This window comes from Acartia tonsa, chromosome 13 (assembly GCF_053477335.1).
Source record: "Acartia tonsa isolate MP-2025a chromosome 13, ASM5347733v1, whole genome shotgun sequence".
Taxonomy (NCBI): Eukaryota; Metazoa; Arthropoda; class Copepoda; order Calanoida; family Acartiidae; genus Acartia; species Acartia tonsa.
Genome location: NC_137272.1, coordinates 28,162,657 through 28,182,900, shown reverse-complemented (window position 1 = coordinate 28,182,900; position 20,244 = coordinate 28,162,657). Strand labels below are relative to the sequence as shown.

Here is a 20,244-nt window from a genome sequence, read left to right as displayed (position 1 = left end):
TTGCCTAAATTTAATATCAAGGTGGTATTGACACACACCTCTTGTCTGATGATATTAATGGGGCATTAGGTAAATTTTCCAGATTAATGCAATTTTCACTGGTTCTTTGAATTCTATGCATAATAATATCAAGCTTTTTTCCAGACCGTGAAAATTAACCATGTTTAAAGGCAATCCTAATATAATGTAGCACCTAATGTATTTTTTGTCCAGATTTCAATTACTCTTGAACCGATTGAGTTCTCCGTTTTAGGAAACTTCACATAGTTTCTGAAATTGTTTTAGGCTATTTGAAATATTCTAGATCTAAAATGTAAAACTTAAAAAAAATATTAGAAGTACAGACAGACGAACCCAAGAAATAATGATTTGTTGAATAATGGATTAAATAAGGTAACAATTTTAGAATAAAATTTATTATAAATACTATTGTATGCAACATTAAATTTCAACAGCTTTTTCTTTCTTGTTAGGCAATGTTCCATAATCATAACTCTCTTCGTCCTTGTTAGTTTTATCCTTATTTTTGGATGACGGTAATAAAATTCCGAAGATAGAAATGACGCAAATTCTGATCTCAATTTTCAAGCATAACTTTTATCTTATTAGGATATCAATTAAATAAGAAAAATATGTTTACCATATGCAATCCGTGATCAAACACCTAATTGAAAAAAAAATGCAAGACATAACTTTAATTTTAAGAAAGACTAGGAGCAACGCTCACTAGAAGCCTCTAGGTGTTCTTAAGGTGGGAGGGGGATAAGTCAACCGCCCTTCTACTTTTTAATTTGTGTTTTAATAAGGAATATTAAAAAATAAATTGGGGGGGGGGGGAGATTTTAAATTGGGAGGGTGGAGATACGCTCTCCTAAAATAGTTAAAAACCTTCCCTGTACCTAAAAAAAAGCTTAATTGCACTGGAAAACCAAATAGATGTCATTTAAAAAAAAAAAAAAATGGCGCATTTGTATAAAAACCTATAGACTATTAAAATTACGCAAAGAAAGGGGGTAGGAAAAAGAGAGGGGGTAGAACAGGTTTTAAGAATTCCGAGATATATAATAACTCTAACTCCTGTCATCTATTTTTGTATCTAAGGTTTTTCTAAAATTATACTTGTTCTTAAGCTAAAAAAACAAAACATTACTTAACAAGTAATATCTTATTTTTTTCTGGATTTGAGGGGCCATTAGAGTAAAACACTAGAGGGAGAAAGGGTTAAGTAACTGTATTTCCCTATCACATTGACCTTGTGCGGACTCTCAATTGGGTCTTTGAAAATAAACAGGTGGTGTCAAGAATATAAACTCAGCCAGGTAGTAGTAAACAATTTGCTAGCAGACGAAAAAGGTAATTGAAAAAGGGGGAGGGGAGGTAGTTATCTGTAAATACATCTATATTATAAGGGCCAATACATGTTTCATCAAATTACATCCCCATTACATAAGCAGAATTATACATAAGCCTTAAGGGTTTCTGGGAAGTTTTTATTGCCTTATCAATTGATCTCATCCAATTAATTAAGGGATGGAGGGGGAGTTTCAGGCCAAATAAATATTTTTTTGTAAAAGAGAAAAGTACCCAAAAAAACAACTGGTTAGACTCATATTAAAGATCATACAAAGTGTTGGTTGTCTGTAATGCTAATAATGTCCTCCCTTTTATTTTTTAGAAATTAAAAATAATGATAAAATGCCTTGATAGTTTTAAACTCCTCCTGTTGAATATCGTTCCACGGCTGTGGCTCACCACTAGCAAATATGGAGTAGAATATTGAGGAACATACTAAATAATAAATATATTATTATATGGTGTGGCTCACCACTAGCAAATATGGAGTAGAATATTGAGGAAAATTCTAAATATAATAAATGTATTATTGTATGGTGTGGCTCACATCTAGCATACATGGAGTAGAATATTGAGGAACATACTAAATATAAATATATTATTATATGGTGTGGCTCACAACTAGCAAATATAGAGTAGAATATTAAGGAACATCTTAAATATAAATATATTATTATATGGTGTGGCTCACCACTAGCAAATATGGAGTAGAATATAGAAGAACATACTAAATAAAGATTCATTATTAAATATATGGTGTGGCTCACATCTAGCAAAATGAAGTAAGAAATTTACCTAAAATGGTGCAAGTTATAATCCAAACTGGCCTCCATAAGAACACATCTTGAGGATCATCGTTGATAAAGGATGCCGCGATCTAAATAAGAATGTCTTTCAGATTTTTATTATGTGTACCATTAGTCTTCCAAATTATACTGTTTTGGATATTGTAAACGTCCTTTGGGTATAGTTTCTTTTGTGACATACCCTCTTAAGGGGCGTTTCGTCGGAAAAATTAGTTGTACTGAATAGGTGTACATCGGGCCTTCAACGTGTACATTTTTGGGGAAGGGGGAATGGAAAAAGGGAGGGGGGTTTGCTCCGCCTAAATGTACATTTGCCAAAAATTAATTCAAAAAGCGTACATCTAGTACCTACCTATGCTATTATTTCTAACCTAAAAGTTATTTATTTTTTAAAAGGATTTAGTGCTAGTTATGTAGCTAGCTTCAAATAATAGCCTCTATTTCTTTCTGGACACAGAAATAAGGCATCATTTTATTGTTCCTGGTGCTAAAAGGGAGTTTTGATGGAGAAATGAGCCATTTCCTTACATACCACAGCTGCTAGTATGAAGAGTCCAGAGTCTTATTCTAGCGCACTGTGATACACATGTCAGCATGCCAACAAAATGGCGCATTTTTTCAAGCAATTCAGAAATTTTGTAAAAAGTGAGGGATTTGAAATGCATAAATGCTTATTCAACAAAAGAAGACTTATTAATGATAACTTGTAATAAATATATTTATTTTTAACATAAAATTTGTTTTCAATTACAACTTATGGAGATTTTCTATATGATATAAAAAATTTGAGTCACCTAGTGGCAAAATTTTGAACTATGTATAATAGTACACGTAGTCCTAATGAGATGTAAACCCAACTAGAAACACAATAGAACTGAATTTTGTAAAAAAAATAATGTTTAAGTTGTTTTAGGGATTTTAAGTGAAAAACAAGCTACATAATATTGGGATAGTTATTTCTCGCATCGTATTATAAACGGCTTTCCGCGGATATATTCGTAGAAAGCTGGATATAATAAGATGTTAGACATAGTTTTTTCGTATGGTGAGAACCGGTTCCTATCCACCGGATTCGAATGAATATGAGGAAATTTTAGTACGTAGTTTTATTTTTGTATATGCCAAAAAGCTTGCTTTATGATTTAAAATGCAATCTTTATAATTTTTCATGATACAACTAAAATGACTAATATGTAACCTTATATCTTGTAAAGTTGAAAATTTATTGTTATACATAGTTTATGGTGTTTTAAAGTTGTTTTTGTGTAGTGGGAATTTAGATAAATATATATTTCATTCCATGTACTTTTTAATAAAAGTACTTTATGATACGAAAAAAAAAGATATTTTAACAATCCAATTATGCAAATGTTTTATTTTTATGGTAGATTCCTCTTAGTATTATTTTTAGCGATTTCGAAAATTTGAGTAGCCCCCCCCCCCCCCCCCCCCCCCGACAACAAAATAATAATTTAAGTAAACTATTATTAGGTTGGACAGGAGGAAGGGAGGGAGGGTATATAAGGCGAGACACGAGCCTTGCCTTGCCTTGCCTCAGGCTCCTTAGTCAACCATGCCAACCAGTTTAGGATCGCAGTCCCTCACTACAAGGCATATTGTAGTCGACTAACAAACAGCTACAAGCTTTCACTCTATTTATAGCAGAATTCTTACTGTACCCCTTTCCCCTCCCATCTGACCAACAACCCCCTTTTCCCCACCCCCTTAATGTTCTCCCTCACATCATGCGAGCACTCCATGTCCGCTACGTGTCCGCGTTTTTTTACTGTATAGTTTACCCCTTTCCTCTCCCATCTGACCAACAACCCCCTTTTCCCAGTCCCCTTTATGTCTCGTCCGCGTTTTTTTAGCAAGAACAATTTTATTTGTGGGTTGCGTAGCAATATTTAAAAGAAATAGCCGACAACGAACATCTGTGGCCGCAGCGCTCGGCTCCCTAGCCTTTAACCTAACCTAACCTAACCTAAAATAGTTTTTTGAAATTTAGAAAATTAAAGTACCCCAGACAACGAACATCCGTGGCCGCAGCGCTCGGCTCCCTAGCCTATAACCTAACCTAACCTAACCTAAAATAGTTTTTTGAAATTTAGAAAATTAAAGTACCCCAGACAACGAACATCCGTGGCCGCAGCGCTCGGCTCCCTAGCCTATAACCTAACCTAACCTAACCTAAAATAGTTTTTTGAAATTTAGAAAATTAAATTACCCCAGACAACGAACATCCGTGGCCGCAGCGCTCGGCTCCCTAGCCTATAACCTAACCTAACCTAACCTAAAATAGTTTTTGAAATTTAGAAAATTAGAGTACCCCGACATCAAGTTGTGGACACAGGAAAAAGGCAAGCTTCAATTTAATTCAATAACGTGCTGTGGAGAAGCCTCGCTTCGCTCGGCTTCCCCACACAGCACGTTATTGAATTAAATTGAAGCTTGCCTTTTTCCTGTGTCCAAATCTTTTCCTCCTCCCGCAGACTATCCAGACTGTCGGGGGGGGGGGGGGGGGGGGGGTACTCAAATTTTCAAATTGATAAAAAATTTTGTAACAGGAAAACGCCATTTTTATTTCAATTTTATTGTTTTATTTACATTTAAAGCGTCTACGCACCTAGACTAGAGTAGCTTCACTGTAAAGTAGAACAAGATCTTTGATACATACACAGACAGACATCCTGTTTTGTTGGCCCTGGCCTTTGGAGTTTGGGGGACAACTAAACTGGAATTTATCTTAGAATTTTTCATTTTACTATCCGCGGAAAGTTGTCCATAAATAACTATTACCTGATTTGCAACAAAGCCAGGTACTGCTCCACAGGCATTTGTAATTCCAAGAATTGTTCCTGAAAGAGATAAATAAAAGTTATTGTAGTTGCAAAGAAGTAAGCTAATATTTTTTACCAGGGAACACTTCAGGGGACACTTGAGGGATAGGGAGTGGTGTCGATTTTCCACTTTCAAATTTAGGTCGTTTAGCGAGATCCTTCGCTACAGACACACAGGCGGACATCTGTTACTTTTATATAGGGATTACTGAACTTATTTGTTTCTTAGTAATTGTCAGGGACATTAAGGATAATAGGCGATAATGATCATCAAAATTACCCGTTTTGTAGATGAAAATTATTGGTTGGACACTACTAGTTCGAAACCAACCAATCAAATTTGATAAAAGTACTCAAAATTCTTGAGTCAACAAAAGAGAAAACTTGTTTAAAATTTTGGGTACCAGTGTAATCTGCAGTCCAATGTCTTCACCCTTCCTGGAAAATGAAATTGTAAATAAAAGATATACCTGCAAAATTGGGAGCAATATCTTGTGGGTTTGTAATCCATCCGGAGTAAAGACCACCCTACAGTTCAAATATGTTTACACAAATATTTGGTCATCCTTGATAAGTCATTAATTATTAGCATTATGATTATATAAATTGTATGTAAGCAAGTTTGGAGCAAAAATTAATAACAAACAAATGTATAATCACTGATTACAATTAATGCTTTCTTACATGCAAATTGGAGTTTTGAAAAATCACTATCTTGCAAGGAGTATATGTTAATACTAACATAATGTGATTCTACATTGTCAATTCTTTGATAATTGTTTTGAAAATGGCGGGCTTTAAACTATTATTTTAGCTTTAAAGTCAATACAAAGTGAAATAAAAGTTAAAATAGCAACAAAAAATTACTTTGAATTTTGTAAACATTCCTGCAATGTGACAGCTGTTGTGAACAAAGCCAGGGTTAGGGTCAGCTGAGGCTTTTCATTTGTGACAGATAGTAACAGGATTAGCAAGCAGATGGCAGGGCCTGTCTGTGATAACACAGTGTAAAATTTCCTTAACAAAAGTGAAATTTTTTTTTCAAACCATATAAAAAAGTTGATGCCTATAAATTCAACAAAGGAGATTTATACAAATTTAAACAATTATTGTGAAAGGTTTATTACTCTTTTTGATATTCCTTTGTTATTAAGTTTTAAAGATATTTTAAGTCTTTTCCTCATATTTTGAGTTAAAGGTTGGATTGGTTATTCTATCCTAAATTTGTTATGTGTTATATTCTGCATTTATTGGTGCATAAAAATGGTGGCAGTGGTAGATTGGGATAAAGAATATTTTATCTGCCATTTTTCTTTCTCTCTATCTGATCTTTTTTCAAGGATCTTATCTTATAAAAGCTCTATACACTTATTTTAGCTTGTTTACAATAAATGTTAAAACAAAATCTCAATTTAACTGTTTAAAATGGAATAATCAATTACCTGGAAAGAGTAACACCTAGCCATTTCTTTCTGATCATGAGATCACACAAGGATGCAAAAACAAGACTGGATATCCACATACTAGAATTATGGAAAGTTTTCAATTTACCTTCAGGAGAATATTTTCTATGTTTAATAATATGAAAGTATTTATTGGATAAAAGAATTGATTTTCAACTTGGTTTAAATCCCATTTGGACCTTTAAGTTTTTTTTTTAAATTGCATATTCTTGATAGAAATCTTCAAGAATACAATCAGTATCTTTCTGCATGTCATCCTAGTAAGTGGTTCTTTGATAAACCCGGATATTAAAAAAAATTAGATCATTTTTTTCATATTTGGATGAAATAAAATATTTTGTTATTAAACTGGAAAAAGGGACATGACAGGAGTTAGCATTTGATCATTTTTTGGTTGAGATATCAGTATACCTTTTCTTGTGCATCATGACTTGATAAAACCTTACCATGTGTAGGGTATAGCAGTCCAGAGACCAAGCACAGTTGCATCTTCCATATATTCAGGAAAAACTTCATCCAGATACTAAAGAAAGGTGAGAAATAATTATTTTATGGTAAATAGAGGATTCAAAATTTGAAATTTAAAATTAATAAATAAGTTATTTTTGTTTAAGATATGCTTAAATTGACATTTGACTTGCAATACATATGACAATTTTGTTCTCAGTTTTTTTTTTCATTCTCTCAAAACTGACTCAAATACTTATTTCTATGTCTTATTAAAATATGTTTTACCATATTTATCTAAAAACCTTTTTTGATATGTAAGGGAGTAAATAGATTTTCTACTTTTCCTGTTTATTCAGAAAAAACTTTAAATGGCTTTCAAACTTTCATTCAAATTATGTTTGAACATATGAAAATAAAATAAATTAAAGTTTCTTGTAAGAACAATATTTTTTCATACCTGGGGAAGTTCTGTCATTAAAAGATGGAAACCCCAATTGTTTGAGAAGTTTGCCACCAGGATGGCCCAGAAAGGCATAGATGTCAGAATGGATATCCATGGTACTGGGGGACTGAAATATGTACATAAAGATTCAAACAGAAATATGTATAATGCATGTCATAATGTGAAGACTGTCTTGTTTCATGTATCAGATAATTAAAGTAAAATTTAGAAATGATGTATTTGTGTTTTATTTAAAAAAAATATGTACTAAGATAGGCTAATATGAAAATCTAGCAACTTTTCGCCACGACTCGTACCGATGAAGTTTGAAAAGAGTTATTGTTGTAAAAAGAAAAACCAGCAACCTCTTGATGATAAACCAACAAACTGTAAGATATTAAATCTTCCTTTCTAAGCAAAATATCTTAACCAAATTAGCTAAGTAATTTTACTCCTGCCCACACAGAATTGTTATAATCTTTTAATTTAGATTATTATTAAAATCACAAAATATAAAACTCTTGCTATTTTTTATGAAATTGATATAACTGAAGTTTGATAAACAGCACATACATGTTGCATTAAGTTTTGTAAAATCAATTATCAAGAGAATAAATTATCTTGATTATATCTTTTCAATACCTAATTTTTTTAGTTGCTGGAAGACCTTGAGCTATCAATACTTTTTCCTTATCCGTGATGAAAGGGTGAGAATCTAAAACAATTAGACATTATTAAAAAGTAAAATACACTAAATTGTATAAATTATAATACTTGATATTTAACTAGCGGCTTCGCTCCTAGCCTCTAGGGGCTTTGCCCCTAGAGGTGATAAAAAAATTAAGGTGAAATTCGTTAAAGGACCAAGGAAATCTTAAGCAAAAAAAAAAAAAAAAAAATAGAATCCGATCGGTTCAGTGGTTACCGAGATCTCAAGGGACAGACAGACATCGTTCTACTTTGTATTATATATATAAATATTTCAAGAAATTATTGTGAAATTTTTTTATCCTGTAGTAATAATGACAAAAAAATATTGTTGTGCCAGCAATTATATTCTTTCCTGTAGACGTATTGTCAATATAGTATTATTATGTCAGGTATTATAACATTTTAAAATATTTAGAAATTTCTTAAAATTTGTAATCAATATGTCAACAATGATCACACTTAATGAAATATTCCTATTTCTTTAAAAATAGTTACCTGGAGTATCAAAGACCAGAATTATCCACAAGAACAGCCAAACAAATGTTGAAGCACCCTAAAATATAGATTTGTTTTATTCATAAAACCAATTACTTAAATTGACTGCCTGTCACAAAAAAATCTCTTAGCAACTGGGTTCTTAAGAAATCTTCTTAATGGTCCAAGATTATTATTTTTATTTAATTTTAAGAAACAAAATAATCTAAAAAGGCTGTAAACTTAGATAAACTAAATATCAATGTATTATTCACCTGAATGTAAAAAGTATTCTCCCAACCAACATTGTCCACCATAATTCCAGAAAGAAAGAAACCAGCAATTGTGCCAACCTTTATAATAAAACTATTTAGATAGATGTAGCTGCCTAATAAATAAGTAACTCCATCATGCTTGTATGAACATGGAAACAGACTGAAAGTCTTCTTTCATCAATGGCTCCATATCAATGGATACTGTTTCACATATATATGCATATGTTATCATGACATTTTAAATAAACTTCTAAAAAGTATACTAACTTATCAATTACTTTTGTTAAAATCACTACTGACTTTTTCGTGAGATGCTTCCAACAAGATGACGGGTAATAAAAATCTGAAATAGAAATGACGCAAATGACGCAAATTCTGACGTTTATCTAAAAATGCAACATATAATAATAGCTATTAAAACAATTTTCAAGCATAACTTTTATCTTATTAGGATAACAATTAAATAAGAAAAATATTTTTACCATATGAAATTCGTGATCAAACACCTAATTGAAAAAAAATGCAAGACATAGCTTTTATTTTAAGAAAGACTAGGGGCAAAGGACGCCCCCAAGAAGCCTCTAGGTGTTCTTAAGGTGGGAGGGGGATAAGTCAACCGCCCTTCTACTTTTTAAAAGCGAAGCTTTTCTATAATTAGGGTCAGTCCGTACGTCCGTACATCCGTCCGAGATAGTTAGCTTTTATTCGTTAATTTAGGCATGTTAGAATTGTCCTATCGATTTCAAACTTTGCATGGTGATTACTGTAGTAGTTAGGTACGATTTAGAAAGCGTAGCAACTCTATAATCATTACCAGAATGTCCGTACGTCCATTTTAAACATGTTGATTTTTCTACTTTTTTAACAACAAATTTTTATGTGATCTAATTATCCGTTTGATCTGATTTTTGGTATGTTGATTCCTGGGACAACAAAGAACAATATTTTAAGCGAAGCAACTCTATAATCAAGTCCTAAAGATGTAAGCATGTCCATAAACATTATCCTGTATCAAGCAGTTTTTCAACAAATTTACTTACAATTTTGCTTCGAATCTTATACTTTTATATTCTGATTATTCAGTTCAGACACTATACAAGTGTAAATGTCCGTTTGTCCTACCGATTCAGTGCTTCGCTTTTATGGATGTTGTCATCCTTGTTATTTGAGTTTTAATAAGAAATATTCAGAAAAAAAATTTGGGGGTGTGATTTTAAATTGGGAGGGTGGAGATACGCTCTCCCAAAATAGTTAAAAACCTTCCCTGTACCTAAAAAAAAGCTTAATTGCAAAGGAAAACCAAACAGATGTCAGTTTTTAACAATTTTATAAAAAAAAAACATTGGTGCACTTGTATAAACACCTTATCGCTAACAAGTTTTGGAATAGATTATCCAGAACCATCCAGTTCAAAGGGAATGGAGAAAGAGAGGGGGTGAATCTATCCGAAAATAGTTATGATCGAGATCTTCCTTCATCTCCAACAAAACCCTCTAGAAGGGTGGGGTAGGTTACCCCAGCATAACAAAGGAAGGGGAGGTAAATTTTTTCTTATTCTTCCGGAAAATGAAATAGTACCCATTCTATATTTTGTGTCAATCTGTAAATGCATCTAGTCTTTATTCTAGTTATAGAGTAGCAGGACTACTGACCTGTGACCCAGCCATAATCAAGGTTGTCATTAGAGATCTTTCACTAGAAGGCGCCCACCTTGAATTGTAAAATTTACATCAAACCTATCACACTTTCATTTTTGTATTAAAGCTGTTTTTGAAGGCTATAATTTAAAAATATCAAAAGCAAAAATGTTCTAGAGCAAATGTGTCTTTTTTATTGCTTCCTCTTTATATTCTGCAGTTATATAATATTGTGAAGAATTGTCTAAATTAACTAGTGCAACACACAATTACCCCCACCCCTCCCATTGCTATATTTAAATCATAAACTTTGTTACCTTGCCATCATACTTGTGATACCAGGAAAGGTTGCACTCTCACACACACCCATTAGTACCCTTGAAAGATAATTTAATAATGATTGGTCACATATATCATTGAAAATATATTAGTAAGCTTATGTAAATCTAGCAATTGCGCCACTAGAAGCCTCTAGGGTGAGTTTAGGTAATGGGGGTAGGGAGTCGACCCTCATCTTATTCTTAATTTTAGTTTTTAAAAGAAAGAAATGCTTGGGGTGGGACACTAAAATTGTGTGTCAAAATTAATTATAGACTATGTTTAGTTTATAAATGTGCTATAATTCTTAGAATTCACGAAACCTTACTGAAAAATCGATTAAAATATTTTCATAGTCTTTTATGCATGACAGACAGACTGATGGACAAGTAAATTATACACTTGATGCTCATTGATACAGGGAATCTTACCAATGAATTTTACTCCTCTATCTTCAATAGCAGCCCCATAGTTACGGACGGACTGGCAGACTGATGGACAGACAAAGTGAAATACAGAGTAGCTTTGCTACTAAAAACGAGAACAATACCTGATTACAACCAGGAGGTATGGATATTGGACAGTACCTCCAACCCTCGCGGCCAAAGGTATAAACAGGGTCAAGATGGCTGTCAGGGCCATTGACAGTCCAATAACCTTAAGGTGTAAAATTAGTTGATAACTGATTATATTCACTCATAGAAAGATAGTGAATGTTTTTGGCAAAATCTTAATGTCTTGGTATCCTTTTATAAGAGTAATAGGATGTCTTGTGTTTGTGTATGTCTGCCTAAATGTTCCAAATGATCTTACTAAATACTGAACCAATATGGTTCTTCTTAACAATGTAGCTTCTCATAGATACTGGGATGGTTTATAACCAGTTTTGAGAGTGTACAACCTAAGAGATATTGCCCTTAGAAAAAATAACCTTCAACATTCTGCTTCTTTTTAAAACTAAAATTGAACAATTAAAACTGAAGTGAAAAGCAAAACTATTATTGAAGTTTTTATATATAAAAAGGAAAATTTTAAATTTATACATTATTTTTACATAAAGTTTAATTATTCAAAAATGTTTTCTTTAACTAAATTGGTAAAATTTCTGATTAATAGGCGAATGGCAAAAAAACATCTCACAACTTTACTTTAAAAATGAAAATCTTTTTCTAGTTCCAGTAAGCTAACTAAACAAGGCTAACTAAACTTAAATAAAGTTTTAAAAGAACATAAGTTTTGTTGCTTTTTATTAATTTAACGCTATGAGCTGGCATGGCAATGGTTAAAACTTGTATAAAGTACTTTTCCTGCTATCAAAAATGAATAAAAACTTACCCTTTTGCCTCCAATGATTTCTGCCAGTCTACCTCCCGGAATTTGGAGAACCACATACCTACATTTTAAAATTTAAATGATGATAAAAAATAACCAGTGCTTAATATACTGTTGTGGCAATAATTGAAAATAATCAAGTAAATCCTTTGCAGCTGGTTAATTGTTAAATAGCTGCGACTGGGAGTAAATAAGAGTTAGTAGCTGATTATTGCCTAATTTTTAGAGTTTTTAAACTATAATTGTTATTTCAAATGGAAAATGAGATATTTGAATTTGTTAGGTAGACTTTAACAAAGAATTTGATAACATTTTAATAGGGCTTAATTCGTTATTATAACTTAATAGCGGTTGCGCACCTAGCATCTAGGGGCTCTATATTTAGAAGGGCAGACAAATAATTTTAAATCATCACAAGACTTAATTCAGAAATAAAGCAGCTTTGATAAGACCTACATGAAGATTACCTAAAATTAAACACTTTAATTTAAAATTAAGGTTTAATATTTATAAAAAAAATCTTAAGTTTCAGACAAAAGAATTATGTATAAAGAATAACTACATACCCATAGAAGAATGTACTGGAAACATCAATTTGAGTCTTGCTATCCCAGCAAAATAAATCTTCTTCCTTAACATAAAGGAAGGATCAGGTAGCTGTGCTTGTTAGTGTCTCCTAGGGATCTTAAGGGATAAGACAATGGCCGATAAATTGATATACAGCACGAAAGATGACACACAAAATTACCACTTCTGTAGATTACAAGGAGAGGTTAAAATGTTTGGACACTCAACTAAATGAACCAACCAAATTCAATGAAAGTCCGCAAGTTGCTTAGTTAATGAATATAAAAACAAATCTTCTTCTTCCTGAACAATAATGAAGGATCAGGTAGCTGTGCTTGTTAGTGTCTCACAGTGATCTTAAGGGATAAGACAATAGCCGATAAATTGATTTACATCCCGAATGTTGACACACAAATTTACCCTTTATGTAGATTACAATTATTGGTTGAAACATTTGATCAATGAATCAACCAATGAAAATTCAATGAAAACCCCGAAAGTTGCTAAGTTAACGAATAAGAAAACAAAACAGTTCTTAGCGGTCTAAACTTACTATATCTCTCATCCATCCCATCCCCTCCTATTACCTCTGATGTAGCATTGATGGAGCAATTTCTTGTCATACGTTTGATAACCACATTTATGTTCACCCTGAAATAAGTTTTAATTACCTTGTTGGGGTGGGATTCTCCTTCAATTTAAAGTGATCATCTATATGAGCATCATCCGCTTGTATGGTATGTCATTCTCTTACACCCACAGATATTAAGTTAAGTAACAACAGATTTCCAACCCTTTAATTGTACGACCTTTTTCTTGAAGTCCTAACTATGCATGGTAATTGGTTGCGCTTGTTTAAAGGTCAAAGCATTCCCCTTACACTCACTAATAATGTAATGTGCCAGACAAAGCAATAATATGTCTAGTATGACGCAAAGTGGACCAGACTCGTCAAACCCAATAACTTTCGACAGCTAGCAGGCGCGCTATCATTTAAGCTAATGCCGCGTGAAAGTTGCGCGAATTCTGACCAATATTGCACTGCTAATGAATATAGTACGCCAAAAATGTACATTTTTATAGTTTTCTAACTTTTTTTGCTTATCATGGAAAAGTCTTAATTTATTTACTAATTTTATTATATTTTCTTTATGTATTATGCATAAAAAGATAAGCAAAGAAGAAAATAAAGATTCTATTTAGCAGAAAACCATATCGAAATAAACAGGTATTTTTACTTGACACCCCTATTAGCTGTTTTAGTAGACTGTATATCCAACACTCTTAATTTTGCACGTTTCTAATCAAGTAATAGCTAAAAATAACCTAACTTGTAAACATAAAATTGCCTAATAGCGGGACTAGAGTCTTAAAAACAGACACACAAACACACGAAAGATATGCAGAGTATAGCTTTATTGCTTTGTAAGTGTGAACAAATAATCAACAAGTTATTGATAGATTGTAAAATCATAAAAATGTTTATTTATTTTATTAATCTTTAAAATTGTATACTGATGGATATAGAATATGTGGATATGCCCTGATAAAATGTTTCTCCCTGCTGGCTAATATAATAACGATACCCCCTCCTCCCCATTATGACAGTCCCCTTCCCTGACCATGGAGAAACGTATTGACCAATATATGAAAACTGTATTAGCAACAATAATTGACGACAATATTTCCCTGTCACATTATCCACGTATTCTATACCCATTAATTTTAAACAAATTACAGGCAATTTCATCTTGACGAAAAGTGGACCATAGACAAACTTTTAAAAGCTTAGGATAGCCTCGAAGGAATAAGGCTTTCAGCAGTAGCTATAAACGTAGAAATAAGAGGAGGTCAGGGTTGCTTATCTCGTGAATTACCTCATACGGTCTAGGCTGCATGCATCAAAGCCATTTTAAAGTTAGTTCAAACATCCAAGGATAACTAAGATTCTATTTTTTTTCTATTTAAACACTTGTGGTTTAGGTTCAGAGACAGACAACTAACAATCTGATTGCACGAATCTGTGTATGGTAATGAGTTGCGCCTGTTTGGAGCCAAGGCAGTCCACCTATTCTAACTAATAATGTCGCTCATCTGACAAAGCAGCAGTAGGAACCATTTTTAGCGTCTTTAGTTATGACGCAGTGTTGGATCACCGAACTAGTCGCCTATCAGACAATGTGTAACGCCACAGTCGCGGGTTTCCAATGAGGTTACCTGAGACAATAATTGAAAATGAATCCCAGAAATCCTAGGCCCACTAGGATGTACCGACAGGCTGGCAGCCGAGTAGAACTACAAAAAAAAACAAATTATCAAAGAAAGATCAATTAGTATTTATTCATTTACGCCCCAAGGTGCACTTTTCAAAGGTGGTGAAAGAGACAACCACCAAAAATTTTAAAAGAATTTCTTTTTCATGTAAAGATAATCACAGATATAGGCATTACAATTTTTTTCAATGTTCCTTCAGACAGATGGATAGACAAACATCATTTTTCTTTGTATTATACACTAGCAACTTTACCCCCTTACATTTAGGGGATCTGTATTCCAAGGGTTAAGAAGGGGGCAGAAAATAGTCTAAATCCATACCAATTAAAATTGAAAAAACCTAAACCCATCCCAAGACCTATGAAAGATCCCCCTTACAAGGAGAACTCAATCAGTTAAATATTTATTAGAATCTTAAGCTTCAGACAAAAAAAACTTATTATTTTTTATAATAGGATAGTACTATACTAAAAAAATTCACACTTTTCCCAGGAGAGGTTAGCCTAAATTAATTCTATTTTCTAACATAAAAGAAACGGAGGATAATTTTATTTCGCTTAAAGGGATTTAAGGAAGGGACAGAAACTCTAAATAGCTATTAAAAAAACATACAGAAAGAGACATTTGTTTAAAAACTGGTTTCGAAATAATTAAAAGTAAAAAGTTAAGCATTGTATTTTGAGTACTTTAGTTACTTGATACTATTTTCATGACGTCACACATGACACTTTCCAGCGCTTCGAACTTTACCATTGGTAGCTGCTAAATTGTTGAAGAAAAGTTGTATATTAATTAAATTGTCCCTTTGTTCCCTGTTTTTTATCAAGAGTAGAAAACTGAAAATTAATTCCATTTCTTTTTTTATCTTTTCTATAAAAATATAAATATTTTTCAAAACAAACAACGAGAACAAAGCTATAAAAAAGTTTGATTTAAAGTAAATAGTTTTTAAACAGAGGTGGATTCTTTAAAAAAATTAGGGTCACTTAGTAAGGCAAGATTATTTTTGTGAAGAATCCTCCAAAAAAAATCTACAAAAATTAAATACAATCAGAAAATAGTTATTAACATAAGATTTTGTTTAATTTTTGTACATTTTTATGTGATTTTGGAGGATTTTATTACAAAATAAAATTGACCCTAGTTTTTTAAAAGAATCCACCTCTGGTAAATTTATCAATCTTGATTAGATTAGACAAAGCTTTTCTACCGATAATTTTCATCATATGTCCTGAGAAGGTAGAACTATTTTTAAAATTCAAATTTATGATGAGGGGAGGGGTCGACTTCACCCCCCCCCCCCCCCCCCCCGGCTATAAAGTGCTTCAGTTATCTAGGGGTGTCAGTTAGGAAAGAAACAACTTATAGAAATACATTGTAATTTAAAAATCTACTAAATTGTTACAAAATATTAGTTTTAGAATATTTTAGAAAATAACAAAATTGTTAAAATTCGGTGAAGCATTTAAGAAAACAAAATTTTACTAATTGAGTTCTCAAAAACAATATATCCTAATATAAAGAGAACAATAAATAATGCAGCAACAACAGAACAGCTATTCAAAAATGTATTTAAATAAGTTCATCATTGTTTTTAAAAGGTTTTCTATACTTAGGGTTGGTCCGTCCGTCCGTAATGGTTGGCTGTTTACGTCCATTTAGACATGTTAGAATTGTCCTATCGATTTCAAACTTTGCATGATGATTCCTATAAAGTGTTGGTGAAATTAAGGAAGCGTAGCAACTCTATGATCGTTACCAGAAAGTCCTTATGTCCATTTAAAAATGCTGTTTTTTACTTTTTTGAAAACAACTTTTATAATCATTCCATTTATATGATTTTTGGAATAACGATTCTTAAGACAACAAGGTACAATATTATAAGCAAGGTATCTCTATAATCAAATCCTAAAATGAAAGTATGTCCAAAATGATAAAATTTAGATACATTGTCATATCCCTTCTCTTTACAGCATACGATGCAGAGTGGAAGAGAAAATTTTTTTATTCAAAATATATTTGAAAATTAAGTTTTCCTTCAATTGCAACTACCAGATAATTTTGAGAAAAAAAACATATTATGATAAAAATAATGATAAATTTTTCTTTTATTATGTAATGTCAATTTTATATAACAAATCAATTATAATTTATGATTAAAATGAACTAAGAACCTAAAACGGAAAACAACTTTTATTATAAGCAATTATTAATTAGGTCTGTACGTCCGTCCGTACGTAATGGTTAGCTCTTTTTGTTTATTTAGGAATGTTAGAGTTGTCCTATCGATTTCTTTCAAACTTTGATTTTTATTCCTTTAATTTAGAAACTGTATTTTTCTTACCAAATGTTTACATTCATTTAAAACATGCTGACTTTTCACTTTTTAACAAAATTTTTAAAGTAGGATAATATTATTATGTTCTTCTAATTTTGAAACTATAATTCTTAGGACATCAAGGTACAATATTTTGAGCAAGGCATCTCTATAACAAGTCGTAAAATGTAAATATGTCCTTAAACAGAACCCCTATTTAGGCATTTTTTCAATAAGTATATGAAAAATTTTGTTTATACCTTTAAATTATTCTTTGACACTAAATCTACAAGTGTTCATGTTTGTTTGTTCTACCGTTTGGTTTCAGAGCTTTGATTCTATGGATGTTGTCTTCCTTGTTAATTTATAGATAGAGATAGAATATATTACAATATTAAAATTCGAACAGAACAAAAGTACATTTGAATATAGGTATGTTACATACAACAAGTTTAATCTAGAAATTTCCAATACTTAAAACTTCAAAATTTAGTATTTTCATTTACTAAGTATATTTGCGATAACTTTTATTTAATAGATTCTTTCAATTTTTAACATTTACAAAACAGCTTGCTTTATTGCTTCAAGATCCATGTCAGATCTATATAGGAAATAAATAAAGTGGCGACACTTCCTTTTGTGTGTTCAAATATTAAAACTAAAATTTTAATCATATTAACCCTGGTAATGTGAAAAAAATATAATTAAAAAAATCTTTTTAAAATCATTTAAATTATTAAATATTTACTTATTTCTTTTAGATAGTAATGGCGGGAGAGGAAAATTTATTTATTGAGAAATAGATAAATAGTTATGTACTCATAGAAAACTAGCCAATAGTGAGATAGTTATATCGAGCCAACTCTAGTACGAAATATTTAAGACGTTGTCCAGTATGGCTACGAATCCGGTTAATATCCGCTGGGTTAAATAAATTTCAATAATTGGGTTAATTTCAATAAATTTTAAAAAGACAGGAATGGTTTGGGGTTTTAGCGCTCTTTATGCACTTTGAGGAAAAGCCCTGTCAATTTTAACATTGAATTTATGAGTAACCTTGCTCTAAAATTATACATCTTTTTTCTTATTAAAAAGAATTAATAGAACAAACAAAACTTAAACAAGGTCAATAAGTTCCATAGAAATTGGCACCATAAAAAAATATGCAAATATTGAAATAAATATTTTTGATATTTAAGAGTAATTTTGGATCAAGCATTTAAAGCGCGTATTTTAATTTTTGACAATGATAAAAGAAAAACATACAAATACAAAATTTAGAAAAATTAGTAAAAATGAATTTCTTCATATGAATCCAGTGGCGTGCACAGCGATTCACAAAGGGGGGAGTAAAAAGGGTAAAGAAGCCCTTCCTAGTTCTAATTTTCAGGGAGGGGGAGGTGTTGACATCCCCCTACAGCCCTCTACCGCGCACAACTGAATAAATCATTTAATTTTAGCACTTTTTATGCTAAAATATCCGTCAATGCTCAAAATAGAAAGTAAATATTACAGAGTAGCTACGCTATGAAAATTTGAAAAAAATAAAAGGTAGCTTCGCTACTTAAAAACAACAACTAACCTTGGCAATAACATTTTATATCACTTTATAGATAAGAATTAAAAACAACGATTTAAAGATAATAACTGCTATTGTGAGTAGATTATAATAACTACTAATCAATATTTTTATTTTGAAATTACTTATCTGTCTTTCAGATAAGAAATCATTAGCATAGAATAATTATTATAGAATTACCAACTATGCAGCTAAAGATTATATAAACAAAAACAAATATGTCGATACAAATCTTTAGTACACTCTTGAGCAATATTAAATGGTTGAGAGAATTTTATCCAAAATGGAAAGACACATAAACATTTAGCCAAATGGACCCACTGAATAAAAGAAATAAAATCTAAAATCCTAATAAAAATTAATGTGGGTTATTATTCTTCTTTTTAACTCTGCAGTATGATTCTATAGATGTCAGGGTATATCTTTGATTATATGAGGGTGGGTTTTTTTTAAGTCAAGATATATTATATTGGGTACTGGTTAGCCCCGCAGGTTTAAGGCTAAGGTTGGGCCGGATATCCGGTCATTTTCAATATCCAGCCGGATACCAGATATTAAAACTATCCGGTTACATGATATCTGGCTGATTTTTGACGCTGGATATCCGGTAAATTGCTGGATAGTGAACGTTAGAACGTTAGAAATCATCCGAATATCCGGTATCCGGCAAAAAAAGTATCTGGCCCAACCCTATTTAAGGCACCACAGGTAATTGCCCTGCTGGGGTGTGTGCCCCTATGCAGTTGTTATGCATAGGTAAAACAATCCCCTTCTTATTTTCAATTCATTTTAAAAGTAATTGGGGGGTGGTGGGTATCAGTGCTCAACCGTTCATCTGTAATCTGTTTATTTTTCTTTTAAAATGTTCAAGAATTTGTTTAATGCTACTTATGGACATAATTGTCCTCGTGGAATAGAACAAAATCACTATTACCTACACATGTTCTTAATGGCTGCAGTACTCTTTTTCTAACCATTTATTACATTTTTATTATTATGTCTTTCTTACGACAATTATTACACAAAAAGAATGTAACTTATTTATGTATGATAATTGAAAGTCTTTAGTTATGTATAAACATATGATTTACTTTGCATTTTGATAAGTAAATATTTTATAAAATGAAGATAACATATGTTTCTGTAAAGTGAATTCAATTCTTAAATGTATTGAAAACTAAATATTTATAACTAAACTCATAATTATTGCATTTCAAAATTTGTTTAGATTAAAATCATTTAATTTAATATTTTTATTTATATTTGCACATGTACTTTTACTTTTATTTAAACTAGCGGTTTCGCTTTAGCCTCTAGGAAAATGGCTGAAAACCACCACAGGACCAATAGAGTAGAATCCGATTGGTTCAGTGGTTACCGAGATCTTAAATGTCTTTTTGTTATTA

The 20,244-nt window shown here is 31.6% G+C and overlaps 1 protein-coding gene across 2 annotated transcripts; it reads right to left on the bottom strand.

Moving 5' to 3' along the window:
* Positions 1-400: 400 nt before the first annotated feature.
* Positions 401-20,031, bottom strand: LOC145303960 (sialin-like). Of its 2 annotated transcripts, none has more exons than XM_080145628.1 (20): positions 19,773-20,031; positions 14,886-14,963; positions 13,256-13,319; positions 12,668-12,732; positions 12,105-12,162; positions 11,320-11,426; positions 10,769-10,828; positions 10,467-10,524; positions 8,815-8,892; positions 8,561-8,618; positions 7,997-8,069; positions 7,370-7,481; positions 6,909-6,985; positions 6,442-6,522; positions 5,889-6,016; positions 5,470-5,529; positions 4,959-5,017; positions 2,149-2,230; positions 1,700-1,788; positions 401-504 (listed from the first exon to the last, which is right to left on the bottom strand). In XM_080145628.1, the coding sequence occupies exons 1-20, from the start codon at positions 19,778-19,780 to the stop codon at positions 442-444; spliced, it is 1,458 nt and encodes a 485-aa protein (XP_080001754.1). In that variant the 5' UTR covers positions 19,781-20,031; the 3' UTR covers positions 401-441. The 2 variants fall into 2 exon arrangements, with proteins under 2 accessions (XP_080001754.1, XP_080001753.1); XM_080145627.1 differs by lacking the exon at positions 19,773-20,031 and adding an exon at positions 18,842-18,965.
* Between the last annotated feature and the right edge of the window lie 213 nt (positions 20,032-20,244).